Genomic DNA, 19,571 nt, shown 5'->3' with positions numbered 1-19,571 from the left:
GTCATGAGAATTGTTACTTATTCCTCCACTTTGTTTTTCTGTGTAGGTAGCTCCTTTGTAGATTTGGTAAGAGTGTTGAATTCAACCGGCCTTAGATTTCTATCTAATGTTAAAGGAAGAGATGTGCAGAAGAAGCACATGCGGTCACACGTTGCTTTAAGTCAGATGTAAATATGGTCATAAAGTTGATTACTAAAGATGAAACTTTAAAAACTTAGTTGAATAAGTATCAACATTTCTGATGAAGGATCTTACTGAAGAAAACACAACTGACTTCTGGACTCTTACTGAAACGCTTACTAAAACAACATTTCAATTATTTATTCAAAAATTATGCCCCTTACCTTTTTATTGAACATCAATGTTATAAAGTCCTGTTTTTAAAGTGGTCTTTATCACGGTAAACATTGCAAGTGACAAATTCCTCTTATAGGAATGAGCAGATGATGGGAGGCTTCTCGATGCTCCTTGCAGTGGGACAACACTGCCCTCGTGTGTTTGAGAAAGAAACATGATGATCTTTGACACTGAGTTGGGATCACTTTTGCCAGGCTCAATTATTACATACCGTAAATCTCTACATTGTCCCCTCTTTAATGCAGTAACAATAATAAACATCACAATGGGGGGCTGAACTTAATGCTGTCCTTAAAATAAATTAAAGTCTTCTACAGAGTTTTTAACTTCCCTGATTTTTTTTGATTCAGGAAGACAACCTTCACCCCATGAGTAATCAATTATTTTTTTTAACAACATAATGTTAAATGTTACCAGAGCACCTTAATTTCAAATATCAAAAAATATTTGAAAATGAATCATGGGATTATAGGATAATCGTCATACAATCAGCAGCTTACCCTGTTTTACAGTAATAACAAGAGGAGCCCAGGAGTTCTGGTAAATCAATCCCTCGTCAGTTCTAAAACATCCATGAGGGGGGTGCAAAGCTGTTTGTGGACCTTTAGAGCAATCGTTCTTAAGTGCACAAAGCTGAAACTGGCAGGTCCTTTGGGTGCATATTGCACTGTAAGAAGTGAGAGGAGGACTACACAGCACTGGCCCTAAAGAGATTTAGAGCAGATGTATTAAATAAGCTGTGCATGTCATCTGTGGTCTCAGAAGGTGTTTCAAGACAGTTTCCTCAACTAACAGATCACATCTCTTTGGATCCAAATATAAGTGACGTATTTACTGTTTGGCTACAAGGTGTAAAGATGTATGAATAGAGATGTAGGATGATTGCAGAGTGTGAGTGTGACTGTGCACGTGCATGTGCGTGTTTCTCTGTCAATCCAACACAAAAAATGGAATCTGTGAATACAGTGTACGTTTCAGATTCATTCCTGACATTATACTACTGTTCTGAGTCTCCATCACAATGTGTATAGAGAAAATACAATAAAATAGTTTGCTATTTCTATCGTGGACTGTCATGTAGAAGTACAACAGAAGAAAACATATTTCAAATTGTCAGTGCCTTTTAATTTTTGTTTGACAATATATTTCCTCTTTTTTATTGCTATTACAAACTCTGCCCTCTAATGCTAGTCCCTTTGCCATGGTTCCATAGCTCTGGGGATTAAACCTTTAACACTGGTTGTTTGTCAACACATGGGCAGGAAGAATATAGGAGCTTGGTTGAGGCAAACCAAATGTAGCTTATTCATGTGAGTTTATATTTCAACAAAGTGCCAAAAAACATGAAATTTTCCCAAAAAATAATCTGCCCATTACAAGGGCGGAACAATATGATAAAAAAAGGTATAAAATACTCATACGTAACTCAAAGCACACGATACCAAGTACATCAGAACAACTGTGTAACCACTGGAAGAGAGGGTTGGAATCAAGAAAACAGCCAAGTAGCAGTCAATTAAAGTAAGGGCTGAAGGAGCAATAGTATGACCTTTGGATAGTGTGGGAGTAGTATAGGCTGAGCACATCACATGGTCGAAGTCAGTCAACAGTTAGCACCATCGACGTACGTTTTTAGGATCAAGTTACAAAGATACAGAAAACTCCATTTGCTTTTTTTTTTTAGGAAAGAAACAAAAAGAGGTCAAAAAAGGGTAAAAAGACATGTAGTAAGAGAACAGTTGTTTTTCTTGATGGCACTCAGGCCCTGATTTACATCCTTTTGTGATAAAACTCTCACTCATTCATTCATCCACCACTTTAACTCTCACACTCTCTTTCTCTCTCCATCATGTAGCTGTTTAGTCAGGGAAGCGCTGGCAGGCCTTTTTCCAGCGGCAGGCGGTGCACCACTGATCCTTGCGCTCTATTCCATACACCTTCCGGCACTTTTTGGCCTCTCCACGACCTTTCCTGCAGGTTTAAAGAAAAACACACATGCATGAGGAGTGAAATGTGAATGTGGGAAATAAAAGGGCAATGCTACACACACTTAATGTGCCCAATCTTTTTGAAAACAAAAGTGGGGGAACATAAACGACTAACACATAGTGAGGGGAATTAATCAGTTTTATCTTTTCATGTGTAAACACAACTTAAGAAGAAGCTGCAAAGTGGGTGAATCAATGATAACCTTGGGGAGAAAGAGAGTCGCCTGACCTAAAAACAGATAACAAAGGAGAAATGTGTGGAGTGGAACCATGCATATTTCACTCAACGTTTAAAATATTTAAAAGGCTCATTTTAACAACAGCATCACCTTCCACTTTAGACTCAAAACATTCAAGAGTGTCTCCACTCCTGAACTTACTGACAGGTATTCCGAGTACAGCTCCAAAAATACTATCAATTACTCATCTTCATTAATCAGTTTTGGAAATGTGAAAGCTGTCAGACAAGGGGAGGGCCTTGTTTCTATATTATATAAAAAGTAGTTAACACGTCAGTGATAGTAAAAAGTGATCATTTTAATCATTTCATGATCTTGAAGTTCATTTCAGTTGTTTTTTTTTTGCTTCAAATCTTTCATTTTAAACAAAAAGCATATTAAAAAACTAACATAAATATTGATGTGTTGAGGAACCACAGCTGGCACTTTTTTTTTAACATGTTGAGGGATTTTTGTCTCCTGAAGAGATACATGAAACACGCGGGGCAGAGAGTAACCAGAAACCCCTGAGAAGAGTACTATAACCTGTGCACATGGGACGCTCAAACCACAAGGCCAACTAGTGCCCCCCCACAGCTGGCAGCTTTAAAGTCATAGTGATGAGTTCCTCCCAAAAACAGCTTCATGACCACACATCTGTAAAACTTCAAGCATCCACTCAACTTTACGTTTTATTTAATGCTAATTAGCAAATGTTAGCATCTCAACATTCCTAAACATGCAGCATGTAAGGGTTCAAGAGCTGCAGAGGGGGGCAGTGGGCTTTCAGTGTGAGATCACATGCTCATCAGATTCACTGGTCACTCTAAACTGTCTGTGGCTGTGAGTGTGGGTATGTCTAGTTATCTGTCGATATGTATGTACCCTGCCCCTTTTCAAATGGCAGCCGAAATAGGCCCAACCCTCCCCACGACCCCAATGGGACAATGGATGAATGTTGGCATTAAGGTTTAAGCTGCTAGCATGGCTGTTGACTCTTTCCTACATTAATAGCACTTCAATAAATTAAACATCAGATGCTGAGCAGGAACAAAGGTATGTGTGCCTCACCTGAAGGAACAGTGGTTACGGGACGGCGACACGGTCATAGGCTGCAGCCGGTTCTGTTGGAGCCACTGTTCCCCAACACTGACTGACCTGCAGCGAGGTTTCACCAACTGAAGACACACAAACCACAGATTAAGAGCACCGTCTACTTTATAGGAGATGCAGAGGATGACATCATTTCATTCTCAGTACAAAAAAACAAGAATTGGATTAAATTATCTTAATACCCATATCAATAACTGTTTGTGTCAACGTTATTTCAACCCACTTCATTGAGCCTTGGACTCCCTCTTCTAGTGTTATACATTATAATTCAAACTTTTTGAAGCTATACATCTGTCAGGTAGGCAAAACAGACACACACAAGACCCACCGGAGTGTTACTGTGGCTGGAGATGGGGGCGGAAGGTGTCCACACCTGGCAACCAGGACTTCTGGAGGCCACAGGTACCTGGACGGGGCTACAGGCCTAGAGAGAGCAGGGTGAGAGGGAGAATACATGAATCATCACATTTAAAGGACCTCAAACTGAATAACTAAATATTATGTTGCTTAACTTTCTGTCTTTGGTCCCCTTTTCACATGTTGGTGACGGTCTACACTCACTGTGAAGCAGAGAGCTTCCTCTCCCTGTAACTAAACATCAATTCAGAGGCTCCGTGGTGCAGGGTGAATGAAGGTCAGGGGGAAGTAAACTACTTTGTGATCATATATATAGTTGTAGCTTATTGTCTTGTTGAGGGGTATCTGCACGGGGTCACTGATCATGTGACAAGAGCCAGTTAACAGCACAGAAACTCAGGTAAACAAATATCATCCTTTGAGGTATGTAGCAGAAAACAACATCTACTGTACATTCAACAAGTTCTAATGGATCCCTTTTTTAAGAGCCTTATCAAATAGAAAAGATGACAGAGGGAAACTGTAATGTTAAGAGGGTAAATGTAAGTATCTGCATTCCCATACAAAGATCTACACATGATATTAAATCATTCTTTTTCACAAGAAGTGTGAGAATGAATGATCTCTTCATCACACTTTAACATAACAGGCCTCAAAACACAGCCTACTTTTGGAGACAAACCCGTATATGGGGTATTAAACAACGCTAGCAATCAGGAACGGTTTAAACTAATATACTGTTTGACCCAAACTCAATATGATATTATTAAATCTCAGACAATACACTGTATACCCAGAATACATTAAGATGAGATCAGAGTCCTGTCTGTAAGATCGGACTGGATATTATCCTATCTTGATGTTGGGTTAATAATATAACAGAGTACAGTCTAGACCTGCTCTGTTTGTAAAGTGTATTGAGATAACGTTTGATGTGATTTGGAGCTATATATATAAATAAAGATTGATTGATTGATTGATGAACAGAAATAACAAAAATAAACAAATTATAAAACATATTTTCTTGTGGTCTGGGAATAACCTTTGACCTATGTATCAAAAACTAAGATGATATAATATTTTGTGGAAGAAAAAAAACGTTTATAAAAGTTAATTCACTGCTGAAGAATGTGAAATTAGGTTGAAGGCTTCAGAATAACACAAACCATTCAACAATAAGTTGGAACACAGTCCGACATTTTAGCAAAATGTTTGTTTTGGTTTCTTTCTAGCAGTTAAATTAGAGGATCAGTAATACTCTCATATCCGGAGATTAAGGAGGAAGCCAAAACAAACAGACAGTTAGCTGAACTGGAACTCCACAGAGACTGGGAGGAAAGTAGTGTCACCCACCTGATAGAGATGCTCTGAGTGAATCTGCCAGAAGCTGCTGGGGGCAGACTGGCTGAGCGGACTAGGTTGGCTCACACCAGGCCCAGAACTAGAGTTAGACCTAGGCCTGTACGCTGGAGAGATCTGGATCTCTGAGGCAGAGGGGGAACCACAAGAGGCCCAGCTGAGATGAGTAGACGAGGCCTGGCTGAGAACTGGCTGAGGGGGAGCTGCAGTGGAGCTTGTGTCTGCAGCCTCACAGGAAATCTTGGTGTAGTAGAAGTCCTCTTCCCTCTGGGACTGATCTGACCCACTGCTGCATAGGTGGAAGTGAAAATGTGTATAAGATGTTTGAGCGTGTTGGAGGGACGAACCAGAGGATTGACAAGAAAAAGAGATAACAGAGTGAGTTAATTGCTCAAACCATCAGTGAGTGCAGCACTCACTGTGGCCCAGATACAAATCTGAAATATGTTTCATCACTTTCTGAATCTGGGTCAGGGCTTTTCCACAATCTGAAACTTGATTTCTTCTTCATTTTCAATGCTCCCTTTCAATTTAGAAATATTGAAACAGGCTTGACTGTCCAGCTCTAGTTTTCCTCAGTGGAGTGTTTTAGAGGGTTAACGTATCTTGCTGATAAAATCCCCTGATTCATATCAGGAGATTGATCTCTGTTTTATCAACTTAGATCGAAACATTTTACTATTTAAAAAAATATGTTCACAAAAGAATCTTGCAAAATAAAAACCAACCACAGACCAACAATAAAGACATCAAAGGGGAATTTAGTTTCTTGGATATCTAAGTAAGTACAGTTTGCACATTTGTGTTCTTTTATTATTAAAACCTTTTATGTTTAATCTGCATTTGGGTCCTCCTTCCTTCCTCCATTTTTTCCCAACGTGACAATTTTGCCTCTGACTGAAGTACGTCCATATCACCGAATTTGATAACAAGGAGTTTAAAACTGGTTTAAAAGGTGAATAGTTACTTGCCCCAAAGATATATAGAGTGCTAGATTCAGCAATCCTTTGGAACAATTCATGCTTCATACATCAGGTCATAAAATTCTCACACTGAGACAGAGGCTGTTTTCGAAACGGCCTGCTACATACTACATACTGCATTTGAAGGTAGTATGTATGACTGTTCTGTTGGATCTGTTCTGCTGTATGCTGGGTCAGGTGTGGCTTGATTTCCAGTTTCGGAAAGCGGAAGTAAACAACGGCCAAGCTGATCGCGAAACTGCTTCTTTAGCATCACTTGTGATCTAAAAAGTTAAGAAAGTGGTTTATATGGAATTTAATAATTTACACAGCACCTAAAAACTGAGTGCCCCCCTGTCAGAGAGGAAGAAAAAAGAAAAAGCGAAACGAGTGCTGTGAATTGTGGGAAACAGTATGAGAAGGAGACTGGTCCGATGCATACTGAAAAATTTCCCTGAATCAGTACGACATCCGGGTAGTTTTGGCATACTGCAGATTTTGCTCTTTTTTAACATACTGCATACTACATAATGAATTTTGGCCAAATTAGTACGTACTACTAGATAATAGGGGCTTTCGAAAACAGCCAGAGCCTTTCCTGGCTAGAGAAAGAGATGATTGAGAATAAACAGGACACCTACTTGTGTAGTGTTTTTGTCTGTGCTATTTGATCAAAAAGTATTTTACTACAAGCAGATATTCACGTTTTAATATGAAAATCACTCTTCATTTGTAATGATTAGATTTTTATTTGAAGATATTTTGTGTGGTGTGTCTTGAAAAGTGGTGTAATTAACCTTTAGTTGGGCTGATTCCTCAACACAACAGTTCAACACCAGCTCTCCTGTTCTCACTCTGTTAATGTCATCACCCCCCCCCCCCCCCCCCCCCCCCCCCCCTCCTCTATATCTCTGTTTCCTGCCCTATCAAATGAAGGCCAAACTAAAAATGTTACTATACAGAGCATTTTCAAGAAACCTCCTTCCCCCTCAACAGACTGCAAAAGTACATCGTTATTTCAACTCACCCCAGATGAAGCACTCGAATGTGTCTCTTAATTCCGACTGAAGACGTTAGCACCTTGCCACAACTAGGCCACAGGCATCTGTACACACCTCTGAAAGAGCTCTTTGAGAGAGAGAATGCAGTGCAGGTACAGAAAACAAGAGTGGGTGACAGGGTGGGCAAAGAAGAGGAAAGAGTAGAAGGAGAAAGGAGAGACAGAGGAAACAGTCAAAGTCAAGCTAACTGTGCTGATGAAAGACTTCTGATGATTTCCACTCTATGGTGTTCAATATAAGCAGTAAAACTATTCATGGAACATGTACAGCTACACACCTTTGGCTTTTTGGCATTGAGCTCTTCTCCTTGCTCCAGCTCCATGTGCAGGCCTTCATCAGGGCTGCTGTCCATCTCAGTGACAGACGGCGAGGGGGCGGGACTCACATTGCCGTGGTCCCAGCTCCAATAGCCGCTGCTGCCGCTGTCAGACAGCTCGCCACCACCGCACTCCATGTCAGCTGAGGACGATGAGCCACCTGGACACAGGAAGGTTTACTGAAATTAGCAAAAGTGAACTCTTGCTTGTTGTACACGCTGAACGACAGAGTTTCCCTCTATACTGCAAATATATCAGGACTGTAAACGTGATGGTAAGATAGCAGTAACTATGCAGGTCTTGTGGTTTTCTTTATTAAGGCCTAAGCAGCTACAGAGGCCCTGTTGTTTTTAAATGTGCTCAAATTAAAAGCATGTTTGAGGAGCTAATGGACAAACCTTTAAGTTCAAACATACCTGTTCCAGGATCCGTTCGAGGAGGACTCTGGACCACTGGGCTGCAGGACAGACTGGTCAGAACCATGGCGGCCATGATCTCATCCATCTCTACTGAATCAGGACTGCGGAAACTGGAGACAAGATGAATAAACATGATTAGACTGTTAGGTTTTGTAGCTCATGCTCCACAACTCATACACAGTTATCCATCCCTCACCTGTATGGAGCCTCCCTAGTAGCTGCCGGGTTGCTGATGTGCACTGCGTGTCCCATAGCTTTGAGGGGGGCAGCCAGGTTGCTCCAGCCTTGATCCATCTCTCTTTGCGTCAGTGAAACTAAGGTCTTGTTCTTTTGATGTCCTCTCTCCAGGAAGGCTTTTTCAGGCTGGACACGGCTCTGTGTGCAAACCTTTAGACAGAAGCCATGAGAAATAAGCTTGGAGTGTGTGTGTGTGTGTGTGTGTGTGTGTGTGTGTGTGTGTGTGTGTGTGTGTGTGTGTGTGTGTGTGTGTGTGTGTTCTGCCTTGATCCAATGCACTCTGAGAGGTACAGAGAAACCCTTACTAATGGCTTACTGTAATGTCTTTCTTATCAAGTGCACCAATAATCCAGAGAAAAATAAAAAACTAAACTTTGTAATCTGGTACATTTCACCAGGTGAACATGTTTACCCACATAAAACAAACTGATTGAATGCACAGTGCCAGTTGAAATGTAAAGTAACACATTTATCAACTTAGTTCATCTTAAAATGAGTCCCATCTCTTGCTGCTCACCATATTTTTCTGTCTGTCAGGCCCGCTGCTGTTGTGCGATGTTGCTGAGATGCGACCCTGTAGCCCCGATGGGCAGACTGCCGTCCCACCTTCTTTTGCTCCACCTTTGTCATCAGGTCCCATAGCTGCCATGGTGCTGCTGCACACAGTGAGAGGACACAGCAAAGTGTCACAACTCCCTGCAGGAGACAACATGAGATTTGAACCAATCAAAATATCTTGAAATCAAACTACAGAAAACAAAGACACCAAGAGAAACTTCTCCTGATGAGCAAACTGAACAAATCAGAGGATTTAACAGTGAAAATATGACTCTGCTTGACAATCCTCTCAAGGTTGCAATCATCCCTTCTGCTTATGCACCTTTTCCTACCACACTTTTCCCCTTCCGGTCCACTTTCCATGAATATTCTTCAATACAGCACTCTGCACACAGCCTGCCTTTTCAGCAATGACCTTCTGTGGCTTCCACTCCTTGTGCAGGGTGTCGATAATCATTTTGTGGACTACTGTAAAGTCAGCAGTGTTTCCCATGATTGTGGTTGAGATGTACTACGAGATAAACATTATTAATTATGTCAGAACATAAATATATTTAAATTTAAATATCCAAATATTTTGATACATGCATTTTTTATATATATATTTTCTAATGTTTATATGTATATAATCTCTCTTTCTCCTTCTCTCTGTCTCTCTCTTTTACACGCACACGCACACACACGCACACGCACACACACACCATCTCTACCTAAATCGTCACTCATGCACTCATTCCATCTTTCTACTCCCTGTCTTTCTGTCTGTATGTTCAGAGGAACTACCACAGGTCCAGAGGGAATTAAAATTACTGCAGAAATGTTATTTGAATACTTGAGTGGATTTAGGTTCAGATGCTTGCTGTAGTTTCGTCGTCTGGTGAATACGTGACCAAAAACGCGTTCCACAGACATAATCTGACGTTTCGTAGCATTTACTGTGGCCCGTCGTCCAAACAGATGAAATGGGGGCAATGTTGCATTCAGGGCACACTGGAATAACAGTGATTAAGATGACGGAATGTCCTAAAGTGGTGAATGCACAGAGTCTAACATAAATTGTTTGCTTTGTTTTTAGTAATGTCGCAATTTCAATACGGGACTCTTTCAGACTCACCTTAATTTAAGGTATTTTGGCCCCAGGGTCCTCCTTCAGAATAGATGTTTGTTTGTAAATACTTCATTATTTATTAAACCCATGACCAAAATAATCACATTTTAGACTAGTCTGCCGTTTAAAAGAAAAATCATAGTATAAATAATAATACATGTTAAGGAATAAGGATCATGAATCTGTTCATTCAAAGTATTTTATGACTTTTACTTAAATGAATCAAAAATATTACAACTATTGCTCAAAATCTTTAACAAATCACAGCTGAACCGACATTAAATAGTCTACTGTTTGTATAATGTGTGGTATGATATTTATCTGTTGTGTCATATATTGAATACAGCAGAGTATGACAGGTCCATCTGCATTAACATTGTTAACTCGTTGTAATGAATTCATAGTCATAGTAAAGAGGTGGAGGTCTGCTGTATCTGTGCCATATTCCTGAGTCATTTAACACCTCAAACGCTTTCCTTAAAGTACTTTCAAAGAGAAATCTCAACTCTCCCATTCTTGCCCTGGTCCACGAACCCAGCATAAAGCCCGATTTTCCCCACCCTTTCCACCAATAAGCTTCCAGCTTTGGTAGTAAACAAGTGCCAAACTGTGGGCGGGGAGCCGCCGCTGATTGGCCGAGCCCTGATTTTCAGGTACACACCCCCACTCAGACAACGTGTTCAGGCACGAGTTTCACCGGGAGGGACAGCTCGGGACGACCAAATAATACTGAAATAAAGACATATTTTCAACAAACAGACGACCTGAAAGCACTTAAATATGAAAATGAACACGTGACATGCGATGCAGAGAGTGACAAATGTAACGCAGTGTTGCGTATTGTTGATAATATTAACAAAATTAGGATTATTTTAAAACCATGTCCACTCGGTGGTGTAGTGAATGTCAATGCAAACTCCTGTTTACATGCATAAAGAGAACTTGCTGCATTTTGAGTCATGCATTATAATTAAATTCACACGAGCCCTTCTCTGCAGGCTACAGACGATGTAATGCAAATGTAACACAACGATGGATCATAAACAGAAGTAGTTACACTTTTCCAATCGATAAGCACCGTCTATAGCGTTGGTTTTTCAACTGGCCGTCTACACGTCCTGATTTGACTCCCTTCAAGCTACATCACTGAGCTCACACCGGCAGCGTAGACTGAGAGCAGGAGAAACACCCCCCTCCCTCCCTCCCTCCCTCCCTCACCCAGCTCACCCCGCTGAAGAGAAACAATATCCTACTTTGCTGGCTACAATACTAAATCTAACTGAGTAGGAAATAAACAACTTATCGTTTGAGACTTACTCGATGGTGGAGACCTCGGTCCTCTCCGTCCCGTCGGAGCTGCAGCAGCGGGTCGTCGGTGTCTGGCTGTCCCGCCGCTTGCCGGCTCTTCAGTCTGCCGGGGGAAGAGGGGGTTGGTCGGTCTGATACGCGCCTACGTGTGTCTGCTTGGTGAGCCAATGCAGGCGGTGACAGCTGGACAGAGCGCAGAGATATCAACCTGCAGCACGCCGTGCACTAAAGGATGATCTAGGTGAGGGGTTACCAGAGCAGCAAGCATCCTCGCTATCTGGGCCTGCCTATCTATTTATGTGTAACAAACACACAAATCTGAATGCTAGTGCATCTGTCTCTTTACCACAAAAGCATCAGACAAGGTCCAGACAAAAGGTCTTTTTAAAACGACATTTCGGCCATTTCAAAATGTGAAAATATACATGCATTTTTTTTCATTATATAATAAAACGCGTTAAGAAAGTATATCTACCCCCCACCCCCAAAAATAGAAATTTAAATAAATAAAATCAATTAGAAACTGACATTATGATATTAGTGCAAATAGCATACAGATAACATAAATATAACATTCTAGAATATCATGTCATTAAATATCATAACTATTTACATTATTTTGACATGTAGCTTGACCTTTTTGTAATTTTCTGCTGCTTTGAGCCTGATTCTGCACAGAGAGATCAGACTGGTGATCATTCCCCTTCAAGCAACGTTTACAGTTTAAATTAAAAAGCCCAAACTAATAAGGCCTTGCTCACCCTGGTATACTTATGCATATTAACCCCCAACATTGCAGGACAAATTCCCTGCATAGAGACCAAACAAGACTTGGTGGTGTGCTTCCAGTATGTGTATGTGTGTCGCAGGCCCTGTGCCTGTGAGTGATTGCCTGTGATTGTGTGTGTTTGAGAGACCGGATTAGTGTCGGCTGTCTGCACCCTCTCTACCAGACATTCAGTCAGCAGGGATTTTAGGGTCTGAGCACCAACACATAGAGAGAGAGAGAGAGAGAGAGAGAGAGAGAGAGAGAGAGAGAGAGAGAGAGAGAGAGAGAGAAGCCCAATCCCAGTCCCAATCTGATTCCTAAACCAGACAGAATTCCTCCTCTTCCTGTTTCATTCATTAATGACAGCTTGTAAGCTCTACAGGCCTTCTGGCAGCTCATCAGACTGGTTAGACAGAGATTTACACAATGACCAGGTAATGAATATACATAGCAGGAGCTACAGAGAAACTGTTACAGACCACATTAGTATAAACACATTCTTTCCTACTGTTCTATCCAGTCTAAATCCAGTTTTTGGTCATTACAAAAGGAGAAATCTTCTAGATATTTTACTGAAAACCTGAAAAACAACTGTAAATTGTACACCCACAGTAGAGGGCAGCAAATAAACCATGCTTAGCAATTTTGATATGTATCTAACTGACCATTTCTCTCTTTGTCTTTGTCTCTCTCTCTTTTTTTATTCCCTTTTTGACTTGAGGCTCATACTGGGGTGCAGACTTTTGTAAGGGGGTGCAGGTGTGTTAAACTTACCCAGACCTAGGAATGTTTTCTACACTAATAACATCAACTTAAAATGCAAATATAAAATAACCCAAAGTGTGCTGTATTCTTCTATATCGTTTTTAACTTCAATGGGTAACTCAACAGAGTGGCAACATGTCGATCTGCTGACTCTGATTCTTTTTTATTTTATTTTGTGTAAATAATATTTAATAATATTTTGTTTTTATTAAGTTATATTTTTGGTTATTGATACAGGACATTGGATAGGTAGTGGAGTTGGAAACCAGGAGAGACTGGGGCAGTCTAAACCACTCTTTAAACTCTGGTTTGTGTGGGCTCTTCCAGTTGAGGAGATCAGCCTTGCTGCAGTAATACAGCCTGTTACTATCAGTGCAGATTCTGCTTTGGTATCACCTGGTGGCACCAGAGAAAAGTCGACTAACGGACACAACTGAGGAGATTCTGAAAGAGGCTGTTTAAGCCAGCTTTCAAGACTCTTCAACGCCAGTCTTACAGCACTTCTTAAGTTAATATGGTGTCAATAGCCAAAAATAGAGGAAGGCAAAGAAACCAGGCTTAATGAGCAAAGTTTCACAGCTTTGTTTAGCAGGTTAGCATGCTGAACAACACTAAAGATAAAGTATCAGCCGTCAGTCGTTACAGATAGGAATGTAATTTCATTTATTAACAAATATCTGCAAAAAATGTATTAGAAAAAATCTAAATTTGAACAGAGTTTTAACCAAATGTGTTTTCCTCAAATCTCGATTCTCACTGTCTCCAAAATAAATCTGTCTTTTAAAGGTGATTCATACAGGTCAAACTCCAAGGGCTAAATACACAGAAACTGTCTCACGTGATATCAATATCATAACAAACTTTTCACGTTATGTGGATCATATTGTAAATTGTTTGGACCTGCTCTTTCTGCAAAGTGTCGTGCAGCAAAACCTTTGTAATGATTGATGCTTACAAACAAAGATTGATTGATTGAGATTGATTGAATCAAACTACAGCACTGCCTCTATATGTCAGACAAAAGCAAACAAGACCATCAGCTTGATGATCAAATAGTTGTTTGTCCTGCAAGTCACACATGACACGGGGTCCGATCCTGACAAAGCAATTTACGCAGTGGAATTAAAAAGTGATTCACTGCAGGCAGACTGAAAGAGACTCTGCTTACATTTTCCTTGGCAGAGTTTGACAGCGTGTAGAACACACGTACAGGACATAAGAGACATCAAAGAAATAAGATGAACCACTTTAACCAAAAAAATCAAATCCAAAAGAAAAGTTCTGCACAGTTGCTTTGTGTGAGTTTTCAGACGTATTAGCACCAATTAGCACACCCTTTATGTCTTTTGCACGTCTTTCAGAGACCTGTGCCAAGCTAACACCAACAGCACTTACAGTCTGACTACATTCACAGACTGTCTAGTTGTGAATAGAGAGTGAGAACCATGGCCATTATGCACAAGATAAAAATAGACCAAAACGCCAGCAGTAACAAGACATTAATATAAAGAATCAAAGAAACTTGGGAACATTGAGTGTGGGGAAAGCATCCCTGTGTACCTGCAACCACATCATCAACAACCAACCTATCTTCCCAAGGATGGTCAGGGACTGTTGAATAGTCCTGTTTTACTTATGAAGATTCCTTAAGAAGCAGACATGATAAGAGCTTTTTGATTTCTCTAAAGGCAGAGGAAAAAGATGGAGATAAACCATTACTGTAGAGATGGAGATAAACCATTACTGTAGAGATGGAGATAAGAAACATAATCAAAAGAATACAATAATTAGTGGAGGAAGATACAGTATATTTTAAAAAAATGCTCCTCCAGAATACAGTCAATTTTTTTTTTGAAAAAAGTAGAAATTTCGAGAGAGCAGCTGAAATACAATTTCTTGAAAATGTTGTTTTGGGGAGAAAACAGGTGAAATTTAATTTTAAGTTGACAGTTGTTAAAGCTGCTGTGAGGATCTTTTGTTTTGTGTCAATTCTGGCGCCCCCTTGTGGACAAAGTGATACCTCTTATCTCTTGTCCTATACATGCAAAAGTAGTGTTTTCAACAAAAGCCTCATCCTGTTGTGTTCAACAGTCAACTATATCAGGCAATGTGATTATTTTCCATGAAAAAAGTCAAAGAAAGGCTGTTTCTTAAGCAAGATGTCCATTATCTGGTCTGGGACCTACCCCCCCAGGGCGGTTTCAGGCATTAAAAATTACAACAGAGAAGGTGTCAGTGTTGTTGTAGATGGTCTTGCTTGCTATTGAAGGTTATAAAGAGGCATCAGTATCATTTTCAGTCTGTTTCTCAGCCAGTTCAAAACTCCTCACAGGGCCTTTAAGTTTTGAGGTCACTTTTCAGCATAAAGCTCTTTCTGGGTCTATGCACTTCTTCGCTTGCTAGTAAACATTAACAAGGTCCCCTGCTTGTATGTTGATTTACCTCAGAATAAAAAGCCAATATTTAATCAAAACACACGGTAAGTATGTTGAAATTCACATGTCATCTGCTCGTCAGTGCAGTCTGTCACCCAACATTTTTAAGGTGTAATCCGGCACAAGATGCTACATGAACCTGCATGCTATGAATTATATCAGCAGAGGGAGAAGAACTGGGCACAGACTGTGTGTGATGTGATCATTTACACCTCACTGTGTGTCAAACTGTGGCTATTTGTAACATCATTTTTAAAGATCTCGTTACTAATATTAGTGTATGATACATCACTATGCCTCACAGCAAGAAGGTCCCTGGTTCAAATCCCTGGCCGGGCAGGTGCCTTTCTGTGTGGAGTTTGCATGTTCTCCCTGTGCATGCGTGGGTTCTCTCCAGATACTCCAGCGTCCTCCCACAGTCCTAAAACATGCTCACCAGGTTATTTGATCACTCTAAATTACTCGTCGGTGTGAGTGTGTGCGTGAATGGTTGTCTATCTTTCCATGTCTGCCCTGTGATAGGTTGGCGACCTGTCCAGGGTGTACCCTACCTTCCGCCCAATGTCAGCTGGGATAGGCTCCACCCTTTATGCTAACTTTATAGAAGTTTCCCTTTCAGTCATTTAAGAATGTAACTGATGTGATCAACTTCATGGGGACAATCATAAGTGGAGATGTATGGATACTCTAACGTATTTTATCCAAAATGCAGGAGATACAAATACATTTTGCAGAAACCAATTCCTGGAGCACAAACACTTTCAGTTTATAAGGAGTCAAAGCTCAAATAAGTCCATTAAAACTTTTTATCAACTGAATTCATACAAAATGAACTTTGACTCTAAAGAGACCTCACATAATCTGCTTCATCAGGTCTGCATGGATGTGGTCTGATTATGTTTACAGTGAAAGAAACCCACACTGGTCATTTTAGAGAAGGAACATTTTATTTACAGTGAATCTTTCTGCATGGCTGCTGCCAACGTGTGACATCAGCACTCCCTGGCCTTCTGACTATCAGATAAAAATATAAATACAGATATTTTTCATTTGCAATATATAGAAAGTCTTACCGTGAGCGACACATTCTGTGCTCATTAGATACTGGTCTTTTCTTTCTTGGTGGAGCGGTATCACTGCAGTTATTGTCATCTTACCAGGGTGTGTTTTATTTCTACAGTTCAGTGGATTGAATGGGAGTGAGTGTCATGTCAACAGGCATTACAAGAATGACAGCTCCACCCTGCTTGGGGTTTTGTAACCTTTGGTTTGCTCTGGATTGTCAGAAAGGCCAGGTGCCACTCCCATCTCATCACAGTCAACCAGGATGGGATGAGGGCTTGCTTTATTTCCAGGACAAACATATCTGAGAGAATCATGAATGTCAAACATGCTCACTATGGGTTAAACTACAAAGACTGTATCTGCACCAGCTGGCCGGACCAGTCCCTGCTCAACCATAAACTAAGTGACATTGGAGCAAAACAAGATGAATACAAAAGAAATAATGCAAACAGATAGTTGATCTCATCATTAAAATTAAAGTGCTATCACAATATCTGTGTTGACACAACTAAAATATAACAAAAGTAACTTCCACCATAATCACTGTGTGTTAAAACAGTTTCATCCACCAGGCTCCTTGTTCTATACATTTTACATTTTCCTAAACCACTCTGATAATTCTGCTGTTAGTTTCAGAGCTGTGGATGCATTTTTCCCTGTTCAAGTCTTTTGTATTTCCATTTTATTATCAACATGAGGTGGCAACTTTTGAACTTAACTTGATTTGTGTAACATTATGTTGACATTTCCCTGCCAAATCTCTCAAGAAAAACTGCAATTCACATGCAAGCCTGTAATATTCAAGTGAGAGGATGTTGAAGAGATGCTCACACAAATCAAAGTCATAAGTAAATAGATAGCTACTATCTATTCACATCTCGTTTATACTTTTTTATTTAAATGAATTAAAGTAAGCACAACACCAAGGGCGCTTGGTTCTGCATGTTTGTATATTATTATTTAAAAGAACTAGTTACTCTGAGGTTATGACAGGAAGTACCCAATAATATATTTTCTTCAAAACTATGGTTATACTCTACATTACAGCCCCACATATTACAAGAAATTATTATAAATAAAGACTTAAAAAAATATGACACTAAGATAACACGGTAAAAAAACACACATAAGTTATCTGATGTTAGTTTTTAACATCTCCAGTTACATGATGGGGTCATCTGTTCTGTTTGATGGAGGCAGACTGAGAAGACACTCGTGTTGATCTGAAGTTTATGATATCTCACACTAACTTTGATCTTTTTGAAAGCTTACGTTACTGATTGCTGATATAAATTATGACTTCTCTGATAAACAATTGGTATGTCCTCACGAGATTTGGCAAAGATATGCCACCATATGACATAAACTGATGTTCACTATGATACCCGTATTTCCAGCAGCTAATTGTTTTTTATCTGGTGCTGACATGAGAGAAAACGACTTCAGAGTGATAGAGACATATCCAGCTATATTTAACTTTTGAGTATGCAGGTATGCAGTGGATGGAAATGGATTTAAAAAGTAGAAAAGACAAAATAAGGGAATTAACGGAGATCTAAGGGAGTAGGTTTATTCCATTTATTGCCCAGAATAAGATGATGGAAATTGTAACACTATAACTTATATTTGTATATCAGAACACAACTTAGAAAGATCCACTGAAAAATGTTGGTCTGAGATGTTAAAAGTAACATTCAAAGGAATATTTGCAGGACTTTTCACAGCCCTTTGATGTCTACAGATACCTTTTTTATCTTTTGACTGCTGTCAGGATATAAACAGGACTCTGACAAACACAATGAAATCTGATGGCTCTGTTTACTTTCGAAGGACTCACTCACAAAACAAGAAATAAGCTCTATGCACTTGATTCACAATGAAAAATTGTTATGTCCTTGATGTGCCCGAAGTTATCTGCATCCTATGACTAGCTAGCTGGATGAAAATGTTCAAAAGTGAAAAAAATCTAGTAATTAGAGATGATTTCACCCTAGAAGCGTCAACTCAAAGTTATGTTAGCTAAGACTGGAAGCTCTTAAATCAACCCTTATTTCAGTAGTTACCCAACACCAAATGTCTACTACAGTAAAATCAACACAAGTGAATGATAACAAATTTGCTGCATTCAAGACCTTAAAGCTGATTACAACATTTGGTATTGATTTCTAAGTAGGCCTAGTGCAACATAATTTCCACTCTCATTTCACGCTATAAGATCTAAAAGAACCCAGAAGAATGATCAGTTGAGTTCCTGAGTCGGCTATGAAAACAAATATTATTAAATCATTGTTATGAAAAAGACAAAGTAAACACTCGGTGAGTCAAAAGCTAGTTGTTGGACAGTCTAAAGGTGAAAAGTTCTTCCCAGATGTGCTCAGATCCATGAAGGAAAGATGACTTTAAAGCGGGTTCTTCCTTTAAGTTTAAATCCAGATCAGTACAGCCTGTCATAATGAAGGCTGGGTGTGAATGGTGACTTGAGCAAGCAGAGGAAAAGGCCAACTTTCCCTCCTACTTGCTGTGTCCATCCATCTGTCCATTTGGAACCATGTCAAAAGTGGAGAAGTGGGGATCTGTACGACTGTGTGTTGAGAGTGATTCGTCCTCTTTCCTGTCGCAGGGTTTAAGAAATCTGAAACTTCTGTTTTCTGTGGTGGGGTTTGTGGCTTTGGGGTTCATGTTCAGGACTGGTTTACTGCCATAGATCTCTCAAGTGTGCTTGGAGGCAGACGATGGTCCCTCCAATTTGAAGCTGTGCCAGTCCCTGTGTCTGAAATTTAGATGAGAAGATTTAAGTGCAGGAAATGCAAATGTGAGTAAAATTCAGTTTCCATTTTACAAAGGACTTACCAGTGGGCATGTTGCTCTTTGTACCAGCATTCCCATTTGCCCCTCCTCCTCCTCCTTCAATCTGCAACAGAGAAAGAAAGAAAGGGTTATAAGGACACTGGAACTGTAAACATGTTTATTTTTTCTGTAAAAGTCTGCTGTTCTGAATTGGTGTGTATGTGGTTTCCAGTACTTCTGGAGCCAGCCTCAAGTGGACACTCGAGGAACTGCAGTTTTTAACACTTGTGCATTGGCTTCAATTCCCGGAGTAAGGTTGGTTTGCAGTTTCTGAATTGAAGTTCTGTGTTTTGGCCAAAGAGTGTGCATAAGAGGGCCTCTTCATGAA

At 40.0% G+C, this 19,571-nt stretch overlaps 1 protein-coding gene across 6 annotated transcripts; it reads right to left on the bottom strand.

Annotated features, from left to right (window-relative positions):
* Nucleotides 1–1,460: 1,460 nt before the first annotated feature.
* Nucleotides 1,461–11,594, bottom strand: znf395b (zinc finger protein 395b). Of its 6 annotated transcripts, XM_034699103.1 has the most exons (11): nt 9,779–9,881; nt 9,269–9,457; nt 8,906–9,044; nt 8,348–8,538; nt 8,149–8,261; nt 7,693–7,892; nt 7,382–7,482; nt 5,387–5,681; nt 4,005–4,100; nt 3,635–3,741; nt 1,461–2,328 (listed from the first exon to the last, which is right to left on the bottom strand). In XM_034699103.1, exons 2-11 carry the CDS (start codon nt 9,307–9,309, stop codon nt 2,217–2,219), a joined length of 1,395 nt encoding a protein of 464 aa, XP_034554994.1. In that variant the 5' UTR covers nt 9,310–9,457; nt 9,779–9,881; the 3' UTR covers nt 1,461–2,216. The 6 variants fall into 6 exon arrangements, with proteins under 6 accessions (XP_034554994.1, XP_034554995.1, XP_034554998.1 ...); XM_034699104.1 differs by lacking the exons at nt 9,269–9,457; nt 9,779–9,881 and adding an exon at nt 11,372–11,594 and having other exon boundaries at nt 8,906–9,084; XM_034699107.1 differs by lacking the exons at nt 9,269–9,457; nt 9,779–9,881 and adding an exon at nt 11,372–11,548.
* Nucleotides 11,595–19,571: the final 7,977 nt, after the last annotated feature.

This window comes from Notolabrus celidotus, chromosome 13 (genome assembly GCF_009762535.1).
Source record: "Notolabrus celidotus isolate fNotCel1 chromosome 13, fNotCel1.pri, whole genome shotgun sequence".
Classification (NCBI taxonomy): Eukaryota; Metazoa; Chordata; class Actinopteri; order Labriformes; family Labridae; genus Notolabrus; species Notolabrus celidotus.
The sequence above is the reverse complement of the archived record's forward strand: the minus strand, read 5'-3'. Positions and strand labels throughout refer to the sequence as shown.

Bases quoted from the DNA above. Each gene is read 5' to 3' on its own strand.
- znf395b (XM_034699103.1), bottom strand. From the start codon at position 9,309: ATGGAAAGTGGACCGGAAGGGGAAAAGTGTGGTAGGAAAAG. The intron at 5,682-7,381 runs GTGAGTTGAAAT...CCACCTATGCAG, and splicing joins ATTCGAGTGCTTCATCTGGG to CAGTGGGTCAGATCAGTCCC. The intron at 3,742-4,004 runs GTGGGTCTTGTG...GTGTGTCTTCAG, and splicing joins CCAGCCACAGTAACACTCCG to TTGGTGAAACCTCGCTGCAG.